This window comes from Agelaius tricolor, unplaced genomic scaffold, assembly GCF_023055355.1.
Source record: "Agelaius tricolor isolate 1412-34295 unplaced genomic scaffold, bAgeTri1.0.p SCAF_2, whole genome shotgun sequence".
In the NCBI taxonomy this organism is placed as follows: Eukaryota; Metazoa; Chordata; class Aves; order Passeriformes; family Icteridae; genus Agelaius; species Agelaius tricolor.
The window spans coordinates 35,484,442-35,508,354 of record NW_027269262.1 but is presented as its reverse complement, the minus strand read 5'-3'; the positions used below and the strand labels follow the sequence as shown (position 1 = coordinate 35,508,354).

At 41.3% G+C, this 23,913-nt stretch overlaps 1 protein-coding gene across 6 annotated transcripts in view; it reads left to right on the top strand.

Moving 5' to 3' along the window:
• The window catches only part of CARMIL1 (capping protein regulator and myosin 1 linker 1), a 189,684-nt gene that overhangs the window by 150,272 nt on the left and 15,499 nt on the right, over window positions 1–23,913 (top strand). For 3 of the 6 annotated variants that reach the window (XM_071456052.1, XM_071456043.1, XM_071456078.1), the window contains 5 exons: window positions 11,903–11,920; window positions 15,802–15,868; window positions 16,187–16,383; window positions 20,297–20,403; window positions 22,497–22,929. In XM_071456052.1, coding sequence (XP_071312153.1) covers window positions 11,903–11,920; window positions 15,802–15,868; window positions 16,187–16,383; window positions 20,297–20,403; window positions 22,497–22,929 — 822 coding nt within the window. The remainder of the gene's footprint in view (window positions 1–11,902; window positions 11,921–15,801; window positions 15,869–16,186; window positions 16,384–20,296; window positions 20,404–22,496; window positions 22,930–23,913) is intronic. The other 3 variants (XM_071456069.1, XM_071456061.1, XM_071456084.1) reach the window with 1 other exon arrangement.

The following is a 23,913-nucleotide window of genomic DNA, read 5'->3' as shown; positions in this document are numbered from 1 at the left end:
CGTACTGTTATAAGGTCTCCCTGGGGCCCTCACTTCTCCAGGCTGAACAACCCCAGCTCCTTCAGCCTGTCTTCATAGGAGAGGTGCTCCAGCCCTCTGATCATCCTCGTGGCCTCATCTGGACTCATTCCAGCAGGTCCATGTCCTTAAATTGGGGGCCTCAGAGCTGGAACACAGCCCTCCTGGTGGGTTCTCACAGGATAAGAGTAGAGGGGCTGAATCCCCTCCCTCACTCTGCTGTCCACTCTGCTTTTGATACAGCCCAGGATACAATTGCCTTTTTGGGATGTCAGTGCACATTGTCAGGTCTTGTTGAGCTTCCCCTCCATGAACACCCCCAAGTCCTTCTCCCCAGGGCTGCTCTCAGTCTGCCCAGCCTGTGTTTGTGCTTAGGATTGCCCCAACCCACGTGCAGGACTTAGCACTTGGCTTTGTTGAGCTTTAACATTGACACAATGACACAGCTCCAAAAGGCTGAGCAATACAGGGAATTTTACTGAGCTAGTGTTTGCACTGAGTTTCTTGCAACTAAAAACACTTCAAGAATGCATCTTCTTTCTGCATGGAATTAGTAACTTCAAAGAGAGCACTTGCCAAGTGATTCATTTTAGCTATGGGAAAATGTTACAGAGTTCAGATATTCTCTTGATAAACATAACCTTATTTGTGGCAGCTTTTAAGTGTCACACAGGTATTTGTGTGGAAACAAGGAACCCTCTGAAAGGGTCGTCAAAGAATGTTTTATGAGCTGATCAGTGCAGGACACAGATATGTTGCTGAGAGATTTTACTAGGAAGAGAAGCATATGGTTTTATGAACTATAATTGGGAGCCTAATTGATTTTGAATATTTTAAATCTTAAATGCGAAATAGATATTTAGATATTACTTCCAAAACAGCATTAGTTCAGGACTCTGCCTTGCTTGGTCATTGGAAATCCTTAAGCAGATCTTAGCCTTTTGATTAAATGCACCTGGCTGTGTGTTAGGCAAAGCTCAAACCTGAAACCTTGAATTGCAGCTTGGTATTGTGCTTGTTTGGGAGCCTAATCTCCTATAGCCAAAAGTATTTGGAAAATAGGATAAGGCTGATTATGTTGCAGGGATGCCAGAGAAAACTTGCCTATTCTAAGCCAGCCTTGCTCCAGCTGGCTGTCAAGATGTTTTGGGAAGAAGAGATTTTGGTCATGAAGGAGAGGCAGTCAGCTTGGACCACCTTTTGGGGGAAGCTGTTTCCCATTTGCAAAACAGGATTTGTTTTGCAAACCTCCATTATCTTCATCAATTCTTTGTCCTTGTTTTCTTCATCCAGCCTATTTATGATCAGTATTTTGTCTGGGGTAAACCATACAGCTTCATGTTGTTATTTACCAGCTTCCCTTGAAGCTGGATTTCAACAATGTGGGGAAAAACTGGATCTGGAATCACATTTGACTATGGTTGTAGGTAGATTGTATATCACTGAAGCTATATGAATGACTGGGAGTGAGGTGGATCTATTGGTAATAAAATGTTTATGAGCGATTTGTTTTTATGTGTGGGTTGGAAGCCAAATGCAGAAGAGTTTGGAACACTTGGACTGGCAGCAGAGGGATCTGAAACCTCCATTGCTGGTGATAGAGGGAACAGACAGGCACTATTTCAGAGCCTGCCCACCTATTCTCAAGCAGAGTGCAGAATGGCTGTGGCTGGGAGGATTTCCCTGACAGAGAAGAAATTTAGATATGTATAAACAACACAGACAAGACAGAATGAAATATCACAAATGGGCTCATGAAATGCATCACTGAAAAATGGACTCTTACATGTTATTGCTAGTATTTTCTGTTGTGGGAATTAGGATTTCCTAAATACCAAACTCTGCAGTTAACACTTATTAGCTTCAGCTTAGGGTAAATTTCTTATCCAGCCTTTAACAGTGGCCTGAGGGCCCATAATATGAAAGACTTGTCAGTCATGCCAGTATTTACCAGTCTGTTAAATGAGTTGTGAGGAACACTGGGAGCAATTGAGTGGTCCAGCGTAGGATGAGATTGCTGGAACATTACACATCCAAGAGTTTCTGATCTCCCTGAGCTGCACAACAGTAAATTGATGCTTCCCTAATCTACAGCTGTCTTAGTTGTCTACATTTGATTAGAGCTGCATTGATGGTAATGAGTCATTAGATAAAACTTGTGTGCAACTAAGATGGAAAGAAAAATCTTTATGCAGAAAATGACTTGCTCTTCTCAGATGAAAGGAAAACCCTTGGCCTGCTTTTCAGAGCTTAGACTCAATCATGAATTAAGTTCATAAAATAGTATGGTTTGTCTAAATTGTCTTGTGTGTATATGATGAGTGTGACACATATTCAACTCATGCATGCATTTTAAAACTACCTTTAAATAATGCACCCTTTTTTTACTGAGACTGAATATTGTGTGTCTTGGTATGTATGATCAAGTAGAGAGGTACTATCTGATTTTGATTTGCATAATGCTTCTAGTTGTCATGTGCATTAGTACTTTGCAGAAGTAAGAAATATTAAGTAATACTCACTCCCCACCAAAAGAGAGTGAAGCATCTTTGTTAGATGTGTTTAACAGTTATTTTCTTAAATCTTTTTTTTTAGCTATTTGAATAGAGCTCAAGAGAGTCAGGACACTATTTAAAGATGTTTTGAGACAAACAGCTTTTCTTTTACTAACAATCCATGTACCTATCTTTTTTAAATATCTCTTTCAGCAATATAACTTTATTACTATAGGTAGTAATGAGCATACAGCCAGGATAAGTATTGTTTTTAGAGCAAAGTAGAGGTTATTTGTTTTATGAAGAGGTATGGTAGGAAGTTGTTTGAAACATGTAAAGCAATTGTAGGTTGCAATACAGAAGTTTGCCTATAACTCTTCTTTAAAGCATTTCTGTGTAAGATTGAAACACTTGGATAGTAAATTGTGTTTGAAAAAATGCTAGTGGCTAATGGGACAGGACTGCCTGTGATGAATATTGAGTGTTAGCCATTTTTCATCTATTTCTAATTTTAACCACAGAAATTGTTCTGTGATTTCAATGAAGGAAAAAAATCTCATTAGCAATATATTAAAGTTCTTTATTGAACAATAGATTTCACCTGTAGATCAGAGAAGAAAATTTGCAGAAATAGCAGAACACTTGTAGATTGGTGGTGTATGTTTTCCTGGCTAGCCATTGTCAAAGATTTAGCAGATGAGTACTGTATTCACATGAAAATTTATGACCTTGTGTGTTCTGAATGACAAGGAGTGTATGGACCTCAGTGTTTTCAGAGAAAAGGAAAAAATGGCACTCACCAAGAATAAAATTATTGAAAACAAACATACACGACAAAATGACCACCCCAAACTCATACAGCACCACCTGCAAGCTTTTCTCCCCTGACCCACCCCCAATCCCTGCCCCTTTTCCCATCAGCAGCAAGCTTGAATTAAAACAACAGAAACCTCTTCAGTTGCTTTCACTGGCAGAAGGAGGGGATCATGGTGCACACTCAGGAACACGTGCCACTGATGCTGTAAGAAGAAAAACCAAAGCACAGATTCTCTGGTATGCCCTGACTTACTACCACATCTGATTCTTACTGCTCCCTATTTACCTGCAACAGAATTGTCTCAAGCATAGACTCAGCTTTTTGGATGAAAGACTGAACACCTACTGCAAATAAACCCAGTTTCCTGTTGGACTCTATAAATAAAGCTCCAGCTCTGCGACTGACTTAATCCAGCAAAAGTCTTCTTTTTGCTGAAATGAGCATTTCCACTTTCCACCATACAGAGTTCGCACTTTCCTGCCCACAACCTCACAACAAACTGGGTGTGGGAATTGATTTGACTGACAGTTCAGCTTTTCACAGAGGATTTCTTTCCCAGGTTAGTTTACAGACCAACTAGTCCCCTGGTTGAGTCCACAGAACAAATCCTGAGTGGCAGAAACAAGCAGACAGGGATGAGGGCAAAGGCAGCAGCCTGGATGAATGGTGGATTAAATTGATTGTGACACTTGAGTTTCTCTCTTGTATGCATTAGCAGAAATGGGCCTTTGATGTGCAGTAAATACAGCACTCTGTGGGAAGCTAGAAACTGGCATTATGGTATGTGAGAGTGTTCTTGGCTTCTGAAAAGGCTCACAGGCATGTGAGCAAATCTAGTGCAGTGGGAGTCCAGTCATATTTCTGACTCACCCCGAACTAGGACAGTTTATGAAAATATCACCAGGAGGAGCAAAGCACACTGCCAGAGTCCTCCTTCCTTAAGCCTTTCCCTACACATGCAGTACTGTGGCTGAGGAAGTGCCATACAAAGGGAATCAGTGATCACCTTGCAAAATGTCTTGTTTCCAATTTATGTGTTATCCTCATTAGAATTATGAATACATTAATTTTAATAGTGAATATTCATTACCTATCTTTTCCTGATTTCCTCTGTATATAATTTTGCAACATCCTCACTGCCCTTACCCATGTTTATTCAGTACTTGATACATGTATAGACTACAGAGTACAGGCTTATGAGGGGTTACATGTTCCCAGCTGAAACACTCTAAAAGAAACCTAGCTTTCAGTGTCTTTTCTTGGGTCTCTAAATGGAAGGAAGTGATGGATAATTTATAGGTAGGTTTTCTTTCTTAAACCAGCTGAGATTTCTTAGAGTTCAAAGCTGTTTCTCATAATCTAGAGTTCATTTTTGGCACAATATGAAGTAAATGAAGAATGTGATGAACTGCTTAAGAGCACTGCATTCATGTTTAAGAAAAAAAATGTATAAATTTGGAGATTGCTTTTTGCCTAGGTTATAGGAAGAGCTGTGGAATGCAGCTGCTGGGTATTCTGTTTGGGTGGTGACACCTGTACCAGGCACTTTATAGAGTTTATAGAGTCTTCCTGCAATACTGGTGCCTTAGCAGACCCAGATTTATGCTGGAGGTGGAGAGGAGGGCGTGTAGTTGCTGTGATTTCATCTGGCAGGCAGCTGAACATCACGCTCACCTCCCCCGCAGTGGGATGCGTGAGAGAATCAGAAAAAAAGTAAAAAACTCATGGTTTGAGAAGAAAAACAAGTGGAGCAGAAAAGGAAGGGGGTATAGTAATAATGACAAAAAAATGTACAAAACAAGTGGCACATGATGCAGTTGTTCAGCACCTGCTGACTGATGCCCAGCCAGACCCTGAGGAGCAGCCACCACCCCCTGGCCAATTACCCCCAGCTTTATAAGCTGAGCATGACGCCATATGGTCTGGAATGTCCCTTTGGTCAGCTGGGGTCAGCTCTCCTGGCTTTGCCCCCTCACAACTTCTTGTGCACCCCCACTCTCCTTGCTGACAGGGCTGCATGAGAAGCTGAAAAGTCCTTGATTTAGTGTAAGCACTGCTCAGCAACATTTAAAAGCACCATCGTGTTATCAACATTGTTCTCGTACTAAATCCAAAACACAGCACTGTACCAGATGCTTGGAAGAAAATGAACTTGTTCCCAGCTGGGAACAAGAAAGCACTTACATCCTTTGTGGCAGTAATTGTCTTATTGATGCTGAGTTTCCATTGGTTTACTTCATGTGTCATGAAAAAGCCACATGGAGAGGAGAGTTCAGTAACAAACCACTCACTGAAGCACTGGTCTTGAGAGCTGAACTTCTCTGCAGGGATTTTAAGTTCTTCTACTACTAAGAGGTTTGTCTGTGGTGGACAGAAAGGTCTTGAATGTGCAGCTGTGCAGTCTGTGGGTAGTGCCACTCCTGGCTGCTCAATCCAACCATTTGCCACTCTGCAGACAAAAATTTGAATGCCCAGGCTGCCAGCACAGGCATCTCAGCAGGCACCAGCTGGCTGTCATAGGCTGTCACAGCCTGCTTATGGACACCCAGCCACCACCTGGGGGAGAGGTGACTGTCCCTACCTGCATTTGCTTGCCCATTCAAGCCAGCAGCTGAATCACCCCAGAACTCACCCACCTGCTTCAGGTAGAGTTAAGAGGTTATGGGAGTAAGCCCCTTTTACACAGGTTGGGTCAGGGAGCACTCATGTGGTCCCTTTTGCCAGCAGGACCATGGAGTCAGTTGATGTTCAGCACAAACAGATATAGAGTCATCTTCCCACAGACTCTGCTTATAAGAATCTTCTTGTTATTTCCCTGGTAGATCAGCAGGAGCTCCTTTGGAGTAGTTCTTGCCAAAATCTCTGCTCTGAAGCCTTTGGCAGAGGCATGACAGCAAGCAGCATGAGAATAACCTGTGATAATGCTATTTCTGTAGCACACATCTCTCTGCAGCCATGATGTGTCATAATTCAATTAGCATCTGGCAAGTTGACCTTCTCAAATGGCTGAGGAGTGTTCTGTATAGGTTGTGTGGTCCTTTCTGCTGCTTTTTTGATTCTTCCAGCATCTCAGATGAACAAGTTGGCATGAGGCACTTAATCTGTGTTGTCTGGGGAAATCTTGTTTACTCTGAAATCTGGAGAGCTTACTGAAAATAGCACAAGCATGAGTCTGTCTCACTAAGAGTGCTTCACGCTTCTTGCTTCACCCAGAAGAACATGAGGCTTGCCACGTTTTGCTCTGCAACACTGATACTTCATCTTGCAGGGATAAAGAATACTTCCTCACAGGAAGAGGGGAGATAAAGTCTGTGTTAGGGTAGGCAGTTACAGAGTACCATTAGGCTTTGCTATATTTTGTCAAGGAAAAGTAGGTTAGGATGAGCTGGGTTACCAGAATAGGAACTTCAAAATAAATGAATAAATAAAATCAAGCATACATACTGCCAAAAGGTCAGAAGACAGCTTCCAAGTCATCAAGTCTCATCACTGCTATCATTGACAACTGCATCACACAGCCTTATTCATAAATGTATCAGGCTTCCTCTCAAAACATCTTTTGTTAGACTAGAGGAGAACTTAGAGGAAAACATACTTTCTTTGGATGTTATTCAGGTCAGCTAAAGCATCATTACAAAGTGGTACATCTATCTTTGGAGTGAGATTGTATCTCATGTTAGATCAAGTTAGTGTGAATTTTTGAGGTCAGTAGTGGCAGGACTGGAATACTAATTTGAAACCAAAAGCACTTAAACAGGTGAAAGAATGTTCAAGTATGCAGATATTAAAGAAAATGAAAAGAAACAAATGAGAGACAACAAAGTGATAGAAAAGTCAGGTTGGTTTCACTCAAAGTTGATCAGAACCTCATTTTATCTGCTACAGTTTATCTATGAGTCATTTCCAATACCATGGTATTTAGATACTCCTGGGAAGTTTGTGTCTATACAATCAGCATTTAATTCCATGCTTGTGGTGAGCAGCCCTGCTTTGCAGGGTAGGCATCTTCCAATCCTTTCATTGTGTTTCTGTCTCTCCTAGGCTCACGTACTGCCCCATGACTGTCTGACCAAGCAGCATTATTTAAATTAGGTCATATTTCAGTGTCATCACTGCATAGGTCAGCTTTTGAGTTTTGCCATCCTCTCTTGGGTAAATAATGATTGACATTTTCTATCAGTTTGTTTTATAGGAGAAAGTCAAATATTCTATTCAAGTATTTCAGTTTCTCATGCAGGGTCTTAGAATATTTGCTAGTCGCCTGTCAAGATATTTCCTGTTTTCAATAGGAAAGGAAGATAACTTGATAAAGTATAGGCAGGACTTAAAATTCAGAAAGTTGAGAGGTTTTTTTAATGTTTTAGTTTATAAAGTATATTTCGAAATGTCTGAGGGGTACAAAGATTTATTGTGCATGCGGGAGAGATGTCTGAAGCAGTATTTTCTGTGAGAAAATAACAACAGCTCAAGTATGCCTGTGTTTTCAAGAGTAAAACTTCCCATCATAATTCTGAGCATGGAGTCCACTTGCCCCTCCAGGGCATTTCCCCTGTCAAATGCCACCACAAGCAATGCATCATCTGCCCACACAGGGCCTGGCAACAGTGGAAAGATGACTGGTAGTTTTTTGTCTGGATGACTGCTTATCCTTTTAGTAGCTGTTCAGGTTGTTGGATGGAAGGAGAGATGCAGAAGTTGTGCTGGTTCTCAGTGCTGGAAGCTCTAGGGCAGACAGGTACAGCAGTTCTTTTCATAAAATCATCAAATGGTTTCTGTTGGAAGAGACCTTTAAAGATTCACTAGTTCCAAGTTCCTGCCGTGGGCAGGAGCAGCCTTTGCTAGATGAAGTTGCCCTAAGCCCTGTTTTTCCTGGCTTGAACACCCATTCAGGAGTACATTGCCTCTGAGCTGCTTTAATGATGTTCTTGCCCAGGGCACCTGATACATATGGTAGCTGTTAAAGGACTGCCTAAGGCTATCTTGAATAGCTGTCCACCCCTGCACGTTTGCCAAGTTTAAGAGCTTTTTATTCTTACTGTATGGAAGATTAGGTCATGAACAAAGTAAATTTTGGGTCAGCTTTTGCCAGCTGAAGGTAATAAACAATGACAAGCAAGCAGGTTGTGGTGACTTGAAGATATAGTTTGTGCTAGCTGACCCGCCGCAGCTCTCTGCCCTGCACTTAGTTTTTAACTAAAATAACTATAAAAGCAAAAGTAATGTAGTTGGAACCATCCTCTTGGATCATCTTGAAGCCCAGGTACTGTAGAAGATGTTAACCTCTTTATGAACAAATAGAAAGCAAAACTGATGCTATGGAGACTTGCTTTTTCTTTTGCAGGTGGTAGTTGCAGGCACGAATTCCTTGCAGGATACTAATTCAGAACATGGAATTAAACATTTGGTTTAGTAATTTTAGGAACCACTCAGTTTAATTTGTATCTGATTTTTCACTCTTCATACTGAAAGCTTTGGTTGGTTTTATGCAGGAATGTTTATTAGCAGGAATTTTACATGACTCAAAAGATGCAAGTGCAGAATTATTAATTAAAAGAAAATACTGAAATGCTTGATGAAATATCAGAGTACATGTGCCACATCTCAGCAAGCAGAAAAGCAAAGGTTCCTTGGCTAGTGAAATATAACAAGCTCAAGGGCAAATCTACTGAGCTTATCTTACTGCAGTGCTACTCCTTTTCTTTCAGAAAATATTTCTGTACAAAGTAATTCTAAAGGTCAGGGTGGTTTATATGAGACTAATTGAATTAATACTGAACCCATAGGTCCTTCTCTAGAAATTCAGCTCTTCAGGGAAGGAAGACAAGTAAACATACTCCTGAAACTCACATATGGATTATTTTGTATGCCATATTTATTTACACTATTTACTCTGTCTGTCTATCTACCTATCTATCAATCATATTTAGAGTACAGAACTCTGAAATATGAAGGTAAGGACTGATATGCTGATACAAAAGATCATGGCCCCTACATTCAGGACTGTGAGGGGCTTTGCTCTTCTGTCTACCGATAAATAGTTCATTAGGTGTCACAGATTTTAGCATTGCATTTAACTTTCCAAGGACAATGGCACTCAAGGGGCAGATTCTAAGGACAGTGGCTCAGGTTATTGTCACTGCAAGTGAGAAGTGCATCACTGGTTTTCAGAAGCCACATGGGGGGGTTTCACCCTGGAAATCGCATCACAAAATCTTTTGTAGTTGAAGTAAGCAATAGCAACTTCCTAGTTCCTAAGGTTTTCTATACAGATGGTGAGATACCTGCATGTCCAAAGATGTCACGTGCAAAACCCAGAACTGGTCAATTTGCTGCTCTGCTTCGTTAAGAATTTTTTTTTTTTATGAGACAACAGATGTGTGACACTATCAGAGGTAGTTAGGAGACTAAAGGAAGCGTGGCAAATGTTGGTTGACAGAACTGCTGTCATGGCAGCTTTACAGGTCAGAATTCCTTACAGCAAAAGAAAACAACAGGACTTGTGATAAAATGCTTTGTTTTCTTATAATTCTTTCTTAAAAAGGTATACCCCACAAAACACATACAGCTGAAATGGTATAGCATTGGATAAATATGTTCTTTAAAATTCCTTTGAAATATTTTTATGACATCTCAAACCTCATTGGCACATTCCTAGAATGCAGTTTCTGATTTTGTTTGGGTTTAATTTTCTTGGGATTTTTGGTTGTGGGTTGATATTTCATATTTGGGGATGGTCCATGTACACTGTGAGGCAGACCACTTCATATTGCAATTATGCTGAGAGCAAACAGAGGGGGGAAAGGTTGAGAGGCCTCATGGTCTGTAGTGCTTCAGGGGTCTGAAGACTGGCATTAGGTTCCCTGCAGAGCAGCCAGATTCCTTGGTGGCTTCAGGCAAGTCCCTCTGTCTTTGCTTTGCTTAATGGTGCTTCCTCCTCTAACCTGTTGCCTGCTGTGCGCCTCTTTCTCCCTCCTGACTCCCTACCCACAAGGTATTTGGCACCTTTTAAGTGCCTCAGTAGTCGGGAGATCACTGAAGTGTGGAAGGTAGGTAGGAGTTTTCCATGAGCCCTTGTTGGATCAGGACCATAGACTGTAAACTCCCTCAGATCCTGGGACTGCTTTTATTTATGTATGTTACTTTGCACTTTGGTCCTAGTCACATTTCCAGCTGCATATATAATGCAAATAACTTTCCTGTCTGTGCATTAAATACACAGAAAATGCTGGACTACTGCCACAAATGCTGTCTGAAAGAGAATCAGTGGCAGGTTTATTTCTTGAAGTGTGCAGGAGCACTTTTTTAAAGATTGTATCAGTTTTTGAGATATTTGTCAATTGGTTCTGCAGTCTCTCCAGCAATCTCAGAGCAGCTGTAGTGATTGGTAGTGTAGAAGACGGGCAAGAGAAGAAAGAACATAGATTCTGACAGTGAAATTGAATGAGAGTGTATGTGTGCAGGGATAGCATACATAAGGAGAGTGATGAGGTGGTTTGCTGGAATCACTGCTAGCTGAGAACTTTTACATAAAGCCAAAGTTTCTGAAGGTAAAAGAAAATAAAGACAAAAAACCCCCCAAAACCCAGAGGCTAAACCCCAACAAACAAACAACTGACCCTGAGGACAGCAGGAAAATAAAGGAGAGGAGCTGGGTTCAAAAATATGCAGCACTTTCTTGACAAGATGCTTAATCCAGACATGACTACTTCTGCCACATTCTGCTAACACCTGCAGTGTTGTAATAGCAGCAGTTCCCATTCAACTTGAAAACAAAAGCACACTTATAATAATTGTTTTTTCTAACCCTACATTTGGGAGGAGCATGGTTGGTCTTGAGCCATGGAAGAGATGGGATATGGCATTTGGGATTGCTTCATTTCCTGTGATGGCTGTGCTGCTTCCTTTTGTTGCTTATAATTTTTGAAGGGAAGAGAAAAGGTTTTGCTTCAGTCATGAAACAGCACCTTTCTCATGTGCCAAAAGTGCTTGAAAGTCTGTGCCTCTAAACTTCCTTATGGGAAGGAGAAATACCTGTTGCCTTTAGTTTAGATTTATTTAAACCGCAGGAGAACAGACTTCCATCCTTTTTCATTCCTTCAAGAGAAGCTTTGTTTTATTTTCCTTGCTTGCTTTCACACCACAACAAACTGGCATTTTTTAATTCAGAATCTTCTTTCAGACTAGAAAGTAGGAGAATTACTTGGGGTTTTTTTGCTACTGGTGCCAGCAAAATGGAAAAATTGGGACAGCAGGTGGCAGGTTGGCACTATTGGCGAGTGCCTTATATTGGAAACAAATGTCAGAAAACCTTAATTTGTCCCAATGTAGATCAAATGAGAGAGCACATATTTCTCTGGTTATCCTCTGGAAATACAAATTTGTCTAGCACTTCCAAATACAAGGGATTTTTACCTCATTCTTGCATGTCACCTCTCCTGCTAAGACTTCCAAGTGTTTTGGCTTTAGTTTTCTTTATTTTGGTGATTCCTGGTTTTCCCTCCTTTCCTGAGAACTGCTATTGCTTTGTCTTCCCCATTCATATTCTTTTTTCTTTCTTTTTTGCTGCATGGAGACTCTCTGCTGTACAAGTGTAAGTATTTTTTTAGCTCTGCTGTTTCTGGCCTACTTGTTTATGTTTTTGTGCTCCATTTGCCTCTGTACTGCCTTGAGAGTCTCCTGGGAGACTGTAGTGTCATCCATCTGCACCTACAAATGAAATAGGCAATAATTCAGGAATGAGCTGGATTTACAAAAAGGTTCAGCTAATGTAGCATCTGAATTTAAGGGATCCCTTGGTTTTAAGACCAAACCAAAGCAGAATGCTGATGTTGGAGGCATAAGCACAAATATTACTGCTCAGAAGGAAAATCTGTTGAGTTGGTTTTATATTCAAGCATCATACTGCTTAATGAAACGTGTTCTCAAAGCTGAAAACCCATATGTTGAAGGGAGTCTGGTTGGGGAGATAAATTTCAAGAGGGAGCAGCAAGTTGTTCATTAGTTTGTTTGAAATCTTCTGAAAGGGAAGTGACAGGAGGGTCACAGAGCATCTCTGTATCTAATAGGATTGAATATAAATTACTGTGAAGTAGGAGGACAAAAACATGGAAATAAGCATATCCCTTGGCACTGAGAGTAATTTCAATTATCTGTATAAACAAAGAGAATATCTGAGATTCTGTTTCTGAAAGTACATTGTTTTCTAGCATTCAAAACAGAACAATTTCAGTTGTTGTTTTTAATTCCCAAGGTACTAGTGTTCTTCCACAGCTGGTAATACAATTTCAGAAAACTCCAGAGAGCTCAGACAGTTTTGTGAGGAAGGCAGTCAGAAGGGAGGAATCTGGAAAAGTGATCAGGGGAAGAGATCCTGGGAGCTTAGAGTTAGCAAGGACACATGACAGTGTGTTAATAAGCCCTTATTTGGAAGTGTGGTAGAGATCTGCTGGCCCACATCTACTGCAGAAGGGCACATTCATGGAGCCATCTCCTGAGATCCTCTCAAATTCCAGAGATGAAGTTAATATTTCTGTCTGTTCTGCCAAGCAGCCTACAATGTGCTTATGGAAAAGTAGGCAAAACAAGGAAGAATTCAGGAGGTGGTGTGCTAGAATGGAAAGTCTGTGGAAGTTGTGTATGAGAGGAGGTGATACTAACAGCTATTCCTTTGTAAAGGCCACAAGGGAGGCATAAAGAGAGAGAGAGAGCCACGTTGTGCTTGTGGGGCCAGAGGTAGTGAGGAGACAGAAGATGTGCTTCTACCAAAGCTGAACTGCTTCCATGAAATATAGGAAATGGGAGTCAGGCTGGGCAATTCAGATATCTCCTCTAGCAATGACATGTGCGCTGCTGCTGTAGCAGACTGTGTGGTGGCTGAGATGTTAAGCAGAGATTAAGCCTAATATTTTGTAAAAGAGCACACTGGCCTATTTAAATTAATGCTTTGACCCATTTTGCTCTGCGTGTGATCTAGAAAGTTCACTTGGCAAGAAGCCTTTCATCTGTGCACTTCCTAAACAGGCTAGAAAACAGAAGGTTTTCAAATAAAAGTGTATGTGGAGCTGTTATTCATGCTGTTAAAGCAAATGGGAAGCATCTCTATCCCTCTGCCTTTATCCCCAGCAACCAAGCTGCTGATGGATCATGCCAAGCTGACAGTAAGTTACAGCAGAGACTGGCTTATGGTCATCAGCACAAGCTCTGCAGGGTCATCTGGGGGCACTTTCTTGTCTGGGAAGTAAAATGAAATCATTCTGTTCCTGGCTGTTGGAATGTGGAGCATTCCAGTCCTTGCACAGGAACCTCAAAACTTGCCCTGTGCTGCTTTGCATTGGTGCCCTGGGCCGAGGCAGCTCTCAGCTTGTCGGTGTTCATGCACTCAGAACACTGCCTGTGGCTGTGCAGCTACTGAGTGACCAGAGCTCTTCCATCAGTGTTTTCTGTCCTCCTTCTGGTCTTCTTTAGCACAGGAGTTGCTGTATCTACTAAATGTAACTTCCAGTCACACCACCCAAACAAAAACAGGAAACAGACCAAAATGCGTGTGAATATACTGTCACAAGAGAAATGGGCTGTGTCTGGAAATGAAACCAGGACTACTGGTAGTAACTTGTGATTGCTGTCCCCCAAATGCTGAGCTGCTTCAGCTCTTTCTTATGTGAGGTGTGAATGCTATGGTTGTTTCAGTTTTGGGGGATGGATGGACAGCTGTTGAGGTGTGCAGTTCAGAGGCTGCCCAGCTGCCTACCTCTTGCACGGTCCACTGCAGTTGTGGCTGAAAAAATTCAGCACCTCTCCAGCCACTCACCATCCAATCCATTGCATTTAATTTATTGGTAACTGTGAACCTGCTCATTAGCGTCAGAGTGTGTCTGCTCAGGTGGCAAACTACTTCCTGGCTCATCTTGAAACTATTGTGTCATTTACTGATGGTTGTCAAATGTGGAAGTGGAAACCTGCAACTGCTGAAGGTATCTTTTTTTTTTTCCTCAACAATGTACGTGTCAATAAAACCAGAGCTCTGGTTTGTTTGTTTGTTTGTTTGTTTATTTATTTATTTATTTATTGCCCAGGCAGTGCTATCATTGCCCACTCTGTAGTCTTCAAGTCCTTTTCTGGTCTTGAGAATACGGGTAATAGCTGTCCTGTCACAAAAAAATCTGTCATAACCCTGAGCATATGAGTAGTGGTGTAATGATCCTCGGGACTACTTTGGGAATATGAATTCAGCACATGTGAGTCTGTGCATAAAAACCAGCAAATGTCTGCCCTAAACAGTTCATGATTTGTCTGAAATATTAATGCCTACTATGTTTTTTCTGGTTGATTAAAATTGATTCTCCTAACCTTCATTAACAATTCTGTTAATGAGTGGTAAGTCATAACAGAATTTGAAGCCTCTAGATTTGAAGTCACTAGGCTTCAAGACTAGCAGGTTAATGGACCTATATGGATATCACTAAAGCCAGCATGTACAACTCTACCACAAAAGGAGCCCATCTTTATAGAACCTGAGTGATTTTAAATTAAATCTTGAGAAAACCTGCAGTTCAGTTTTTAAACAAAAAGTCTGACAATGCTGAGCTATGTTAAGAGGTTTGGAATTGGTGATGCATCCATTTCCTGTAGCAAAACTGTCTCTTTCTCGTCATGCAAACTTTCAGAAGGCTTCAGTCAAGACAAGACAGACAACTTTCTTCCAAAAAGAGCAAACTTGAGTCTTAAGTCTGGGTGTTTGCGCTCTTAAGGCATTGCATTACATTTTTTGGCAACATGAAGATCAGAAGGCTGGTAGCAGTAATTCAGTGACTGTGTTGAACATATGCTGAACTTTCCACCTCTTCTCAATCTCTGTTAAGTCCAAGGAAGTCATGTGTTTGCTACAGATACTGCCAACATGGTGGTTTTGTTTTTTGAAGAAGGGCTGTATTCTCCAAAGCTCATTTTCCTAGGGAAGTTTGGTGAGCTGTGTGGTGATGTCCAGAAGCATTGATTCCCAGTGACATACCACTAACAAATGAACTGAAGAACTGTGTTTTGTATCAAAAATAAAAGCCAGAACAAGGGGTAGATTATTCCTGGTATTGTCATTAACTGCAGTGTTGGACAAAGTAATTAAATCTTAAATGAGTCCCTCGTGATCTCTGCAGAGGTGAGATTTTAATAGTTCCCTGGTTTTACAGATGGAGATCAAAGATTTAATGCTTGGACAATTTCAGTGATCATCCTGTGTGCAGCCTGCACTTTTAATAGGAAAAATGAACAAATGAACTACCTCCCTGGTTCTGTTTAAAGTCAGTTAAAATACAAATTTAAAAAAGTTCTGAATGTATGAGAGAGGGAGGAAAAGCCCCATTCCCTTCTTGTGTTAAATCAAATCAGATCTTTAAATGGTTCATAGGCTTGAAAAACTGTTTTGTTGTCATTTCTTTTGTCCCCTAAAGTAATCGTTATTTTGTTTTGTGTTGATAGATGACTCCTAAATCAAAAAGGAAAAGCATCCACAGTAGAATGCTCCGGCCAGTGTCCAGAGCTTTTGGTAAGTGAGAATTCCTTAAAACCATTTTGTTTCTTTGCTTGCCTGAGGTGGTTCTAGATGGTTCTTGATTGAATAACACAGGTGATTCTCCCTCCCTCTGGATTGCATTTGTGGCCCACACGGGCTGCTTTGTTTTGGGACTCTGCTAATGTGTTTGATAGTAAATAGTGGCTCACAGTGCTCTCTCTGCTCACAGAAATGTTGTGGCTAAGTTCCCTGAATGTGCTTATAATTATTTGCCACCAAAAAGAGGAATGGCATCGTCTTTTGTTTTAAATATCATGTTAAATCTAATTAGAAAGTTTTGATTTCTCTTAGAAATGGAATTTGATCTAGATAAAGCACTGGAAGAAGTACCTATCCATATAGAAGACCCACCATTTCCTTCCAGCAGGCCAGACAAACGAACTTCTGGATTCATTTCAGAGCTGCCATCAGAAGAAGGAAGGAAACTGGAACACTTTACAAAATTAAGGCCCAAAAGGAATAAAAAGCAGCAGCCCAGCCAAGCAGCAGTGAGTCTACATTAAAATATTGCTGGCAATGTCGTGTGTTGATTGCTTTTTGCCATGAGTCAGGTCTTGCAGTGTAATGAGGACAATGGCTGAAGGTATAAAAGCCATAAGCAACTACTTAATTTTTCTTCTGGTATTCATGTCTTTCAGTGTGCTATCCCTATTACAAGCTTTTTGTCTTGTTTGACACAGCCTAAATCCAGGATATGTTTTATCCTTTTTTATTTTGCTTTTGGTTTTTTTTTCATGGAGGCAGTTTCTGGAGGTGCTTGGAGCTTTCACAGGAAATGCACAAAATATCATGAGACTTTTCAATTATATTGCAAGGGTTTGTTAAGTCTTAATCCTTTTTTCTGCCTGCATTAAGATGTGGTAACTTGGCATGAATCCTTCTTTCTCTCAGCTCTCAGAGGAGCTGCTCTGTGACATCCAGCTTCCCACAGCTCCTAAACTGAAGATGGTGTTTGGGCCAGCAAATCTGCATAGTCACAGATCTGCTTTTCATGCTGGAGCCTGCCTTAGAAAGGCAAAACAGAAGAGCACTGTCTGTTCACGAAAGGCATTGGTGTGAACTCACTATACGTGCATGGAGTTCCCACAGCTCCATTTCCTTGGCACACGGGGCGTCAGTAAAGATTTATTTCTGTGATGGTGTGTCCTCAGGGTATGTGAGGACAGATCTGGAGGAGTTACAGAGTTATCTCACAACAACAGGGCACAGCTGATATGATAAGTAGCCCCATCAAGGGGCAGCTGTTGCCTCTCTGTGTTAGGCTGCCTCACAATAAATGCCTGTGGCCTCTTCTGCTTCCTGAGGATTTCCAATTGAGAGGATCCTTGGAAATTTCCCTAATGCTGGGAAAGATAGTGGAGTGCTTTTTGTACCACTTGGAAAGGGAGAAACATTCAAGCAAAGGGAATATTCAAGCCAACTTTCCATTCCCTTGTGCTTCACTGGGAAGGCTAGAGGTAGCAGAAGAATGGATTTGTCTCCATGTAGTGAAAACACATCTGTGTTTACTCTCCCAGTTCCACTGCTGCAGAATGCACATGTTTTCCCAGTTGCTTCCAAGCTCAGCATGTCCTGTGCCATCAGCACAGGGAGGTGCAAGGAATGGGGGTGTGGGAGGGGCAGGTTCTTCATTTACCAGGCCTGGAACTAGCACATGCAGTGTCTTCTTCAATAGCAGCAAAAAGGTCACTCCTTGTAGACAAGTCTTACTTCCCATGATAGTGCAGTGTTGTGGAATGCTCATCCATATTGAATTAATTAGGAAATTGGGAGTTTATTTAGTTGCAGAAATTGAAAGATTTTTTTAGTTAAACTCATATGTCCCTGTCTTGTTTTTATGAACCACTTAGTTCCTTACTAGTTCTCAAAATGAGTCCAAACAAATTTTTGAAAGACTTTAAGATGTTTGTTTTGATGCTTCTGAAAATAAACCAGCCAGATTTTGGAGGTCAGAGTCATGAGTGGACTGTGACTTTGCTTGCAGAGTTGATTTGCTGCTGGTTTTGCCACTTCGAGAATACAGAAAGCAGTGCTTAGGGAAAGCACTTGAATTGTGAGAGGCAAAATCTTGACCTTTTCTGCCACTTAAAGCAGCTATGTTGGGTTGTTTGCTGTTCCCATTATCTGTATTTAGTAATTCAAGGGGTCTCAGATGATCATAGCTGTACTTCTCTGGTTTTGCTGCAAAACAGATTTGTTCTTTGGAAGCTGAAAAATGTAAGAAAATAAAGGAGAAAATGGAGAAAAAAGAGAAAACTTTTAACTTGAGTTGGGTGGGTGGGCAGAAGAAAGATTTATAGTTTTGTCAGAGTTTCTACTGGAGTGAATGTTTAGAGGGGGGGAAATAAAAACTCAAAGCCATCCAGTCTCAAGTAGCTTTAACTTTGAAGCAAAATGATAAAACAGTTGTTTATAATTTAGATTTTTGTGAGATCCTAACCTCATGAGTTCTTCCTTCATGTGTGAAGATTTAGTACAGCAAAGGAGGTTGAATCTCTAATGTATGAAAGCGATTGTGATTCATCTTACTTATTTCTGCTTCAAAGCCATTTTTTTCCTTAACAAAGAAACATGCTTGCTTTTAAACTTAAGCTTAGAAAAGAGATAAAAAAGGCAAATGAAGGCTTAACACTTTTTTTTTAAAGAGTTAGGAGGGTAAAACACAAACCAGAGCTCAGTCTTACAGTTAATGCTGGTACCAGAAGGTGTTACAATAACAGCTATAAGAATATCCTGTACCTTAAGGACCTTATTACACCCTCAACACTTCTGTACGTATTTCATTAATTTTTAGGAACTTGCTACTGTTTCATATGCAAATTATTTTCTCTTTATGAGGTAGATCTTCTCTTTGCTGTAGATCATTGGATCCTGGAATTAGCTCCCCTTCAGGAGATCCTCTTGCTTTTGATACTTTCATATTTATCCCTACTACCTGGAGGACTATAGTATCAATATGAAGTGGTTTCTCATTTCTGCTAAAATGCATCATTCGCTTTTATTTTGTGTTGTGGTTGAGATGCTGGTGATAAGGGGTTTGTCACTGAGACCAACCCAGATGAAGGCATGTGCACCCCTGCCTACTCTGAGAGGCTCCAGCTCAGCAAGCTTGCTACAGAACATACCAAAGTTGAAAATCTGCTAAATCATTTTGCTAATTTAGACTAGAACTGTTCTTCATAGAAAATCTGTTGCCAGTTTGGCTGGCAGAAAAGGAGTCATTACCAGGTGGGCTCCTTTCATATCAGTATTAGATTGCTACAGCAGGTGTCAATAAAATATTAACTGTTATCTTTGATAACAAAAATAACAGGGTTCAGGAATGGAAAGTTAAAAGTTTCATGGCTCTGTCAAAGCATGGTTCATATGAAACCCACTTTCCTGACTTAATGAGACTGGATTTGATATTAATAGCAGCTTTTAAGAGTATTGAAACATAGAAAGTTTGTATTCCACATCAGAAGAGAAGCTGGGATTACTCTTGAGTTATAGTGGCAACTGGGAGATTCCTTGATTTGAATTGTTTCAAATTACAAACCCTGTTATTTTGTCCTGGTCCCTAACACTACTGAGAGTACAAATGGGTTGGGTCTTGGGGAGTCCTCTGTAGTCATCTAAAAGGTTTCCATGTGGCATTTGAATTAAAGGAAGTGTCTTTACTGGTAATAGAGCTTTTCCACATCAAAGCCAGGTACAGGAGCTAGACCACATGAGAAATCCTCCCAGGAGGCTGCAGAGTCACCAGCTAATCTTCACAGGGCCTTTGTGGTTGGGAGGTATTTCAAAGCCAGCCTGGTTTATATGCCTGAGGTCACCCATATTCAAAATGGGGGCATTGAAATCAAAGATCGGGAGCAAGTTTGTTGTTCTCAGACATTGAGCAAAAGTCTGTGTTTGGTTCCTGAAATGGAACACCTGATTCTGTATTTAGAGTCTCTGCTTTTAGAAGTGCTAGTCTGAATGAATTATAAAAGGCTCTGTTAGCCTGCTGGAGCTCTGTTTCTAAATCTCTTAAGTCCAAAATCCAGGTTTTTCTCCAAATAGGGAAACAACTGGCTGTTGAAAATACTTTCTCTTCAGGTCACCACCTGATCGGGATTTATTTTTTATGTGTTTTGTTGCTTGTCTGACTGACCTCTATTCTCTCAAGCCCAAGGCATTTGATTCCTGGCCTCATATATTGCAGCATCCAGTTTGCCACTGTTGTTTTGGGTTATTTTGCATTTGATGTAATGCATCAGCTGGCCTGACTAGAGGGGGAATTCCAGTGGTGATTCTGTTGTCTGCACTGAGTTCTGGTTGGCACACATAATTTTTATAATGTCTTAACTCTTAATTATTATTACTGGAGCAAACGTGCTTAGATTATTATATAACAGAGAGAGTTTTTTCTTCTGTCAGGTGTCAGCTGGAGTACCACCAGAAGGGGATCAGAATGGCCTCATGGGGAGAGTGGATGAAGGTGTGGATGAATTTTTCACTAAGAAAGTGACAAAAATGGATTCAAAGTAAGTTTAAAAAGTTTTAGAAGTTATTTTTGTTAAAAAGTCCATCTTGATAACTGGGCAAGCAGCACTTTCAAGCTGTGTTTGACTCCTGTTCCCAATATCCAGGGTTGCTGTTGTCAAAGTCAGAAAATACCTTAGTAGTTCAAGACATTGTGAATTCAATTACCTGCCCTTAAAAGTGGCTACTTTGAAATAAATTGCTTTACTGTACACGTTGAGGGGATTAATAACTAGTGTGTATTTTTATATTTCAGTTGACTTCATTTTACCCTTCAGTGAAGCTCATTGGAGCTGAAGCAGAGCTTTATATTGGTTGAGAGTCTCCCCAGTGCTCATTGTAGGTGTTTCTCTCTAGTGAGGAGTGCTGTTGGGTACAGTGTTTCCATAGATGACAGTAGATTTATGCTGGTTTTGAAATATGTTAAAGATGTGTTTCACCAATTTGTAGTATTCCAGGTTTAAGCAAAACATTAATTTGAAAGATGTCTCCTTCTTTATATAAAGATTATAGAGCTTATGCAGTTGCTTTGGAGCTGGCTGTATTTTTACAGAACTGTGCATGTAGAGGCTCTTGAATTCATGCATGTTTGTGCACGTGCACACAAGAGTATTTCAATAACTAAATGAGAAAGCAAGGGTGATTTCCAGGCAACTTGGAATGGCCTTTTCTGTGTTTTCCATTAAGGAAAACAGTAAGTGTGACTGGTAGATAACTGTGCCAGGAAAGGCAAATGTTCTAAAGTCACTATGAGTTATAGATATCTATAGTGACATGTGAAGCCATGTGTGATATACTATGTGGAGGCATGAAACTATGGTAGCTTTGAAAAATGTCCTAAATAGGTTAAGCTCAGCGTGTTCACAGGCTTGCATTCTCCTGTGCTTGCTTTGGGTGCCTGCCAGCTGCTCATTTCAGATCTCCCTGTGAACTTGCACATCCCTGTTTTACCCATCTGTAGCCATGCTCTTTGCTGAGGATCTTTATTTGGGACACCAGTGGCTCTCTTTCCAGTTTGGGTGCTTTTATGTGAATGTGTATGTTGTCAGCTTTGCCCTTAAGCGTGAATACTTTGCTCAGAAGATGCCTCTAGAAAACCTTAGTGGCAGGTGGACTCTTTAGGGATTGGTTTTGGGGCTTCTTTTTTTTTTTAAGATGAGCATCTGCACTGTAAAAGTGACCTCTGTACTCCTTACTGAGAGAAAGTGTCTGTGCCAGCTAGTTCCTATTTCAAGGAGGGCCCTTAAGGAACAAGATCTCCCAAAAGCTGTGTTAAACATGTGCCTAGATCAGTTCTTCTCCTTTTACTAATAGGCATGTGCAAACCACAGGCAGTGCATTCTGGAAACAGAGCAGAGTGAAATTGTATGTTGTGGTGGGTTGACCCTGTGCCCACCATTGCTGCTCTATCACTCTCCTCCTGCTGGACAGAGGAGAGAAAATATAATGAGAGCCTTTTGGGTTGAGATAAGGGCAGGGAGAGATGTCTTGCTAGTTACTGTCATGGGCAAAACAGACTCGACTTGGAGGAAAATAAATTTAATATATTACAAATCAAATCAGACTATGTTAATGAGAAATAAACCAAATCTTAAAAATAGCTCTCCCCACCACTCCCTCTTTCCAGGGCTCAACTTCACTCCTGATTTTCTCTACCCTCTCCTCCCCAGTGGCACAGGGGACAGGGAATGGTGGCTGAAATCAGTTCATCACACATTCTCTGCTGCTCCTTCCTCTGCAGCAGGAGGACTCCTTACACAGAAGCCACTCCTGTGCACGCCCTGCTACCAAAAACTGGCCAAGCAAACCCAGTATCTATGTGCATAGACTGCTTGGTTAGAGCTGTCTGGTGTTAGAAACAGCTGGATGCCCAGTGCAGATGAAACAACTGCACAAAGCAGCACAAGAATCCTGAAGGATGCAATCAATGCTAGTTGTCCTGTTTTTAATATAGATTCGCCAGGTAATGGTTGGGCCTAGGGCAATATATGGGTCATATGAAAGATAAGCTTTGCCTGGAAGAAGTCATTTGATACTATTTTAAAAAGGGAGGAGGAGAGTGGAGAAAAGTTTGAAATGTCTGTGTCTTTTTTAGGAGACCATCAACTAAAAGTTCAGACAGCAGCGAGCACAGTGAAGCAGGTGATGAGAAGAAGAAAAGGGACTCGAGGAAGAGCGGTTTCCTTAACTTAATCAAATCAAGAGGCTCCAAATCCGAACGCCCCCAGACTGTGTCGGTGGCTGAGGAGCCCTCCTCACCCAAGGTTGCTGCAAAAAGCCCAGCTTTAGACACAAGCAAGAAGGAGGCAAAGCCTGCAGAGCAGAACGGTGGCGCAGAGCGATCCGAAGAATTAAAGACTCCAGACTCACTGGAGGAGGTGCAGACAGATGATGTGGCAAAAGCTGAGAGGGGTGACAGCAAGGGAAGCCCCCAGGGAGGCCGGAGGTACGGTGTGCAAGTGATGGGCAGTGGACTTCTCGCAGAAATGAAAGCCAAGCAGGAGAAGAGAGCAGCCTCTGCTCAAAAGGTGAAGGCAATTTGATTTCTTTTGAGTTGCTAAAAAAAAAGAGCCAAATTGTGTGTCTTCAGGAGAGGTGGTTTGGGACTGCAAGGGTTGGGGGCTGGGGCTTGACACATCAGTCCTGCTTTCCAACAGGGATTGTGGTGTTCCTGCAAGAGGACTGCTCTCTGCTGTGATGGTTGAACACAAACAGCCTGGCCAAGACACATGCTGCACATGTGGTGCTGGAGTTGCACCCTTAAGCCTGGGCTTTCACTCCCCTTGGGGAGGGAGTGACACCTGCCCTTGCACTTGGTGTCAGACCATCACAAACACAGAAGAGGACATGTAATTGTTTGCACACATCACAGAATAACTTGGGGCCAACTAGAAAGCCCAGCTCGGTATCTCCACTCTATATGATGTTTGGTTTGTTCACAGTGCATACTGGAATTGCTTCAGTAAAGGTAAAACTAGGACAGGCTTCCTACTGTGTGCCCCTTGCACACAAATACCTCAGGTATGTGGCATAGTTAACTACAGTGGTGGCTGGCTGTACTCTTCTCTTTCAGAAAATGATGTAGACAGATGGAGAGGTCTGCTGTATCTTTAATTATATATTCCATGCAGAGAAGTAAATCTGGCTACCAGTCACTCCTTACAATATTTGGCATATACTTTTCTTGTTGCACTTTTTGATTTTTATGTCCTTTTGTACCACACCGAATTATTTTTATGCCTTTGACTTATGTATTTCAAAAACTAACAATGAAAGAAAATAATCTGTTGAAAATTATTTCCAATTGTCTGTCCAGATTCCCTTTGCTCTCTGTAATTTTCTCTTCTGTGAAGTGCTGATCCTGGGCAGGAACTCTGCTTCACTCTGCAAATGCACAGAGTGGAATGTCCTTATGTTCCTCCAAAGCATTCTGTGCTGGCCTATTTTGCCTGATGTCCATTTGCCATTGGTCTTCCCCATTATTATCCTCTGCTTCCTGCCAGCTGCCATTG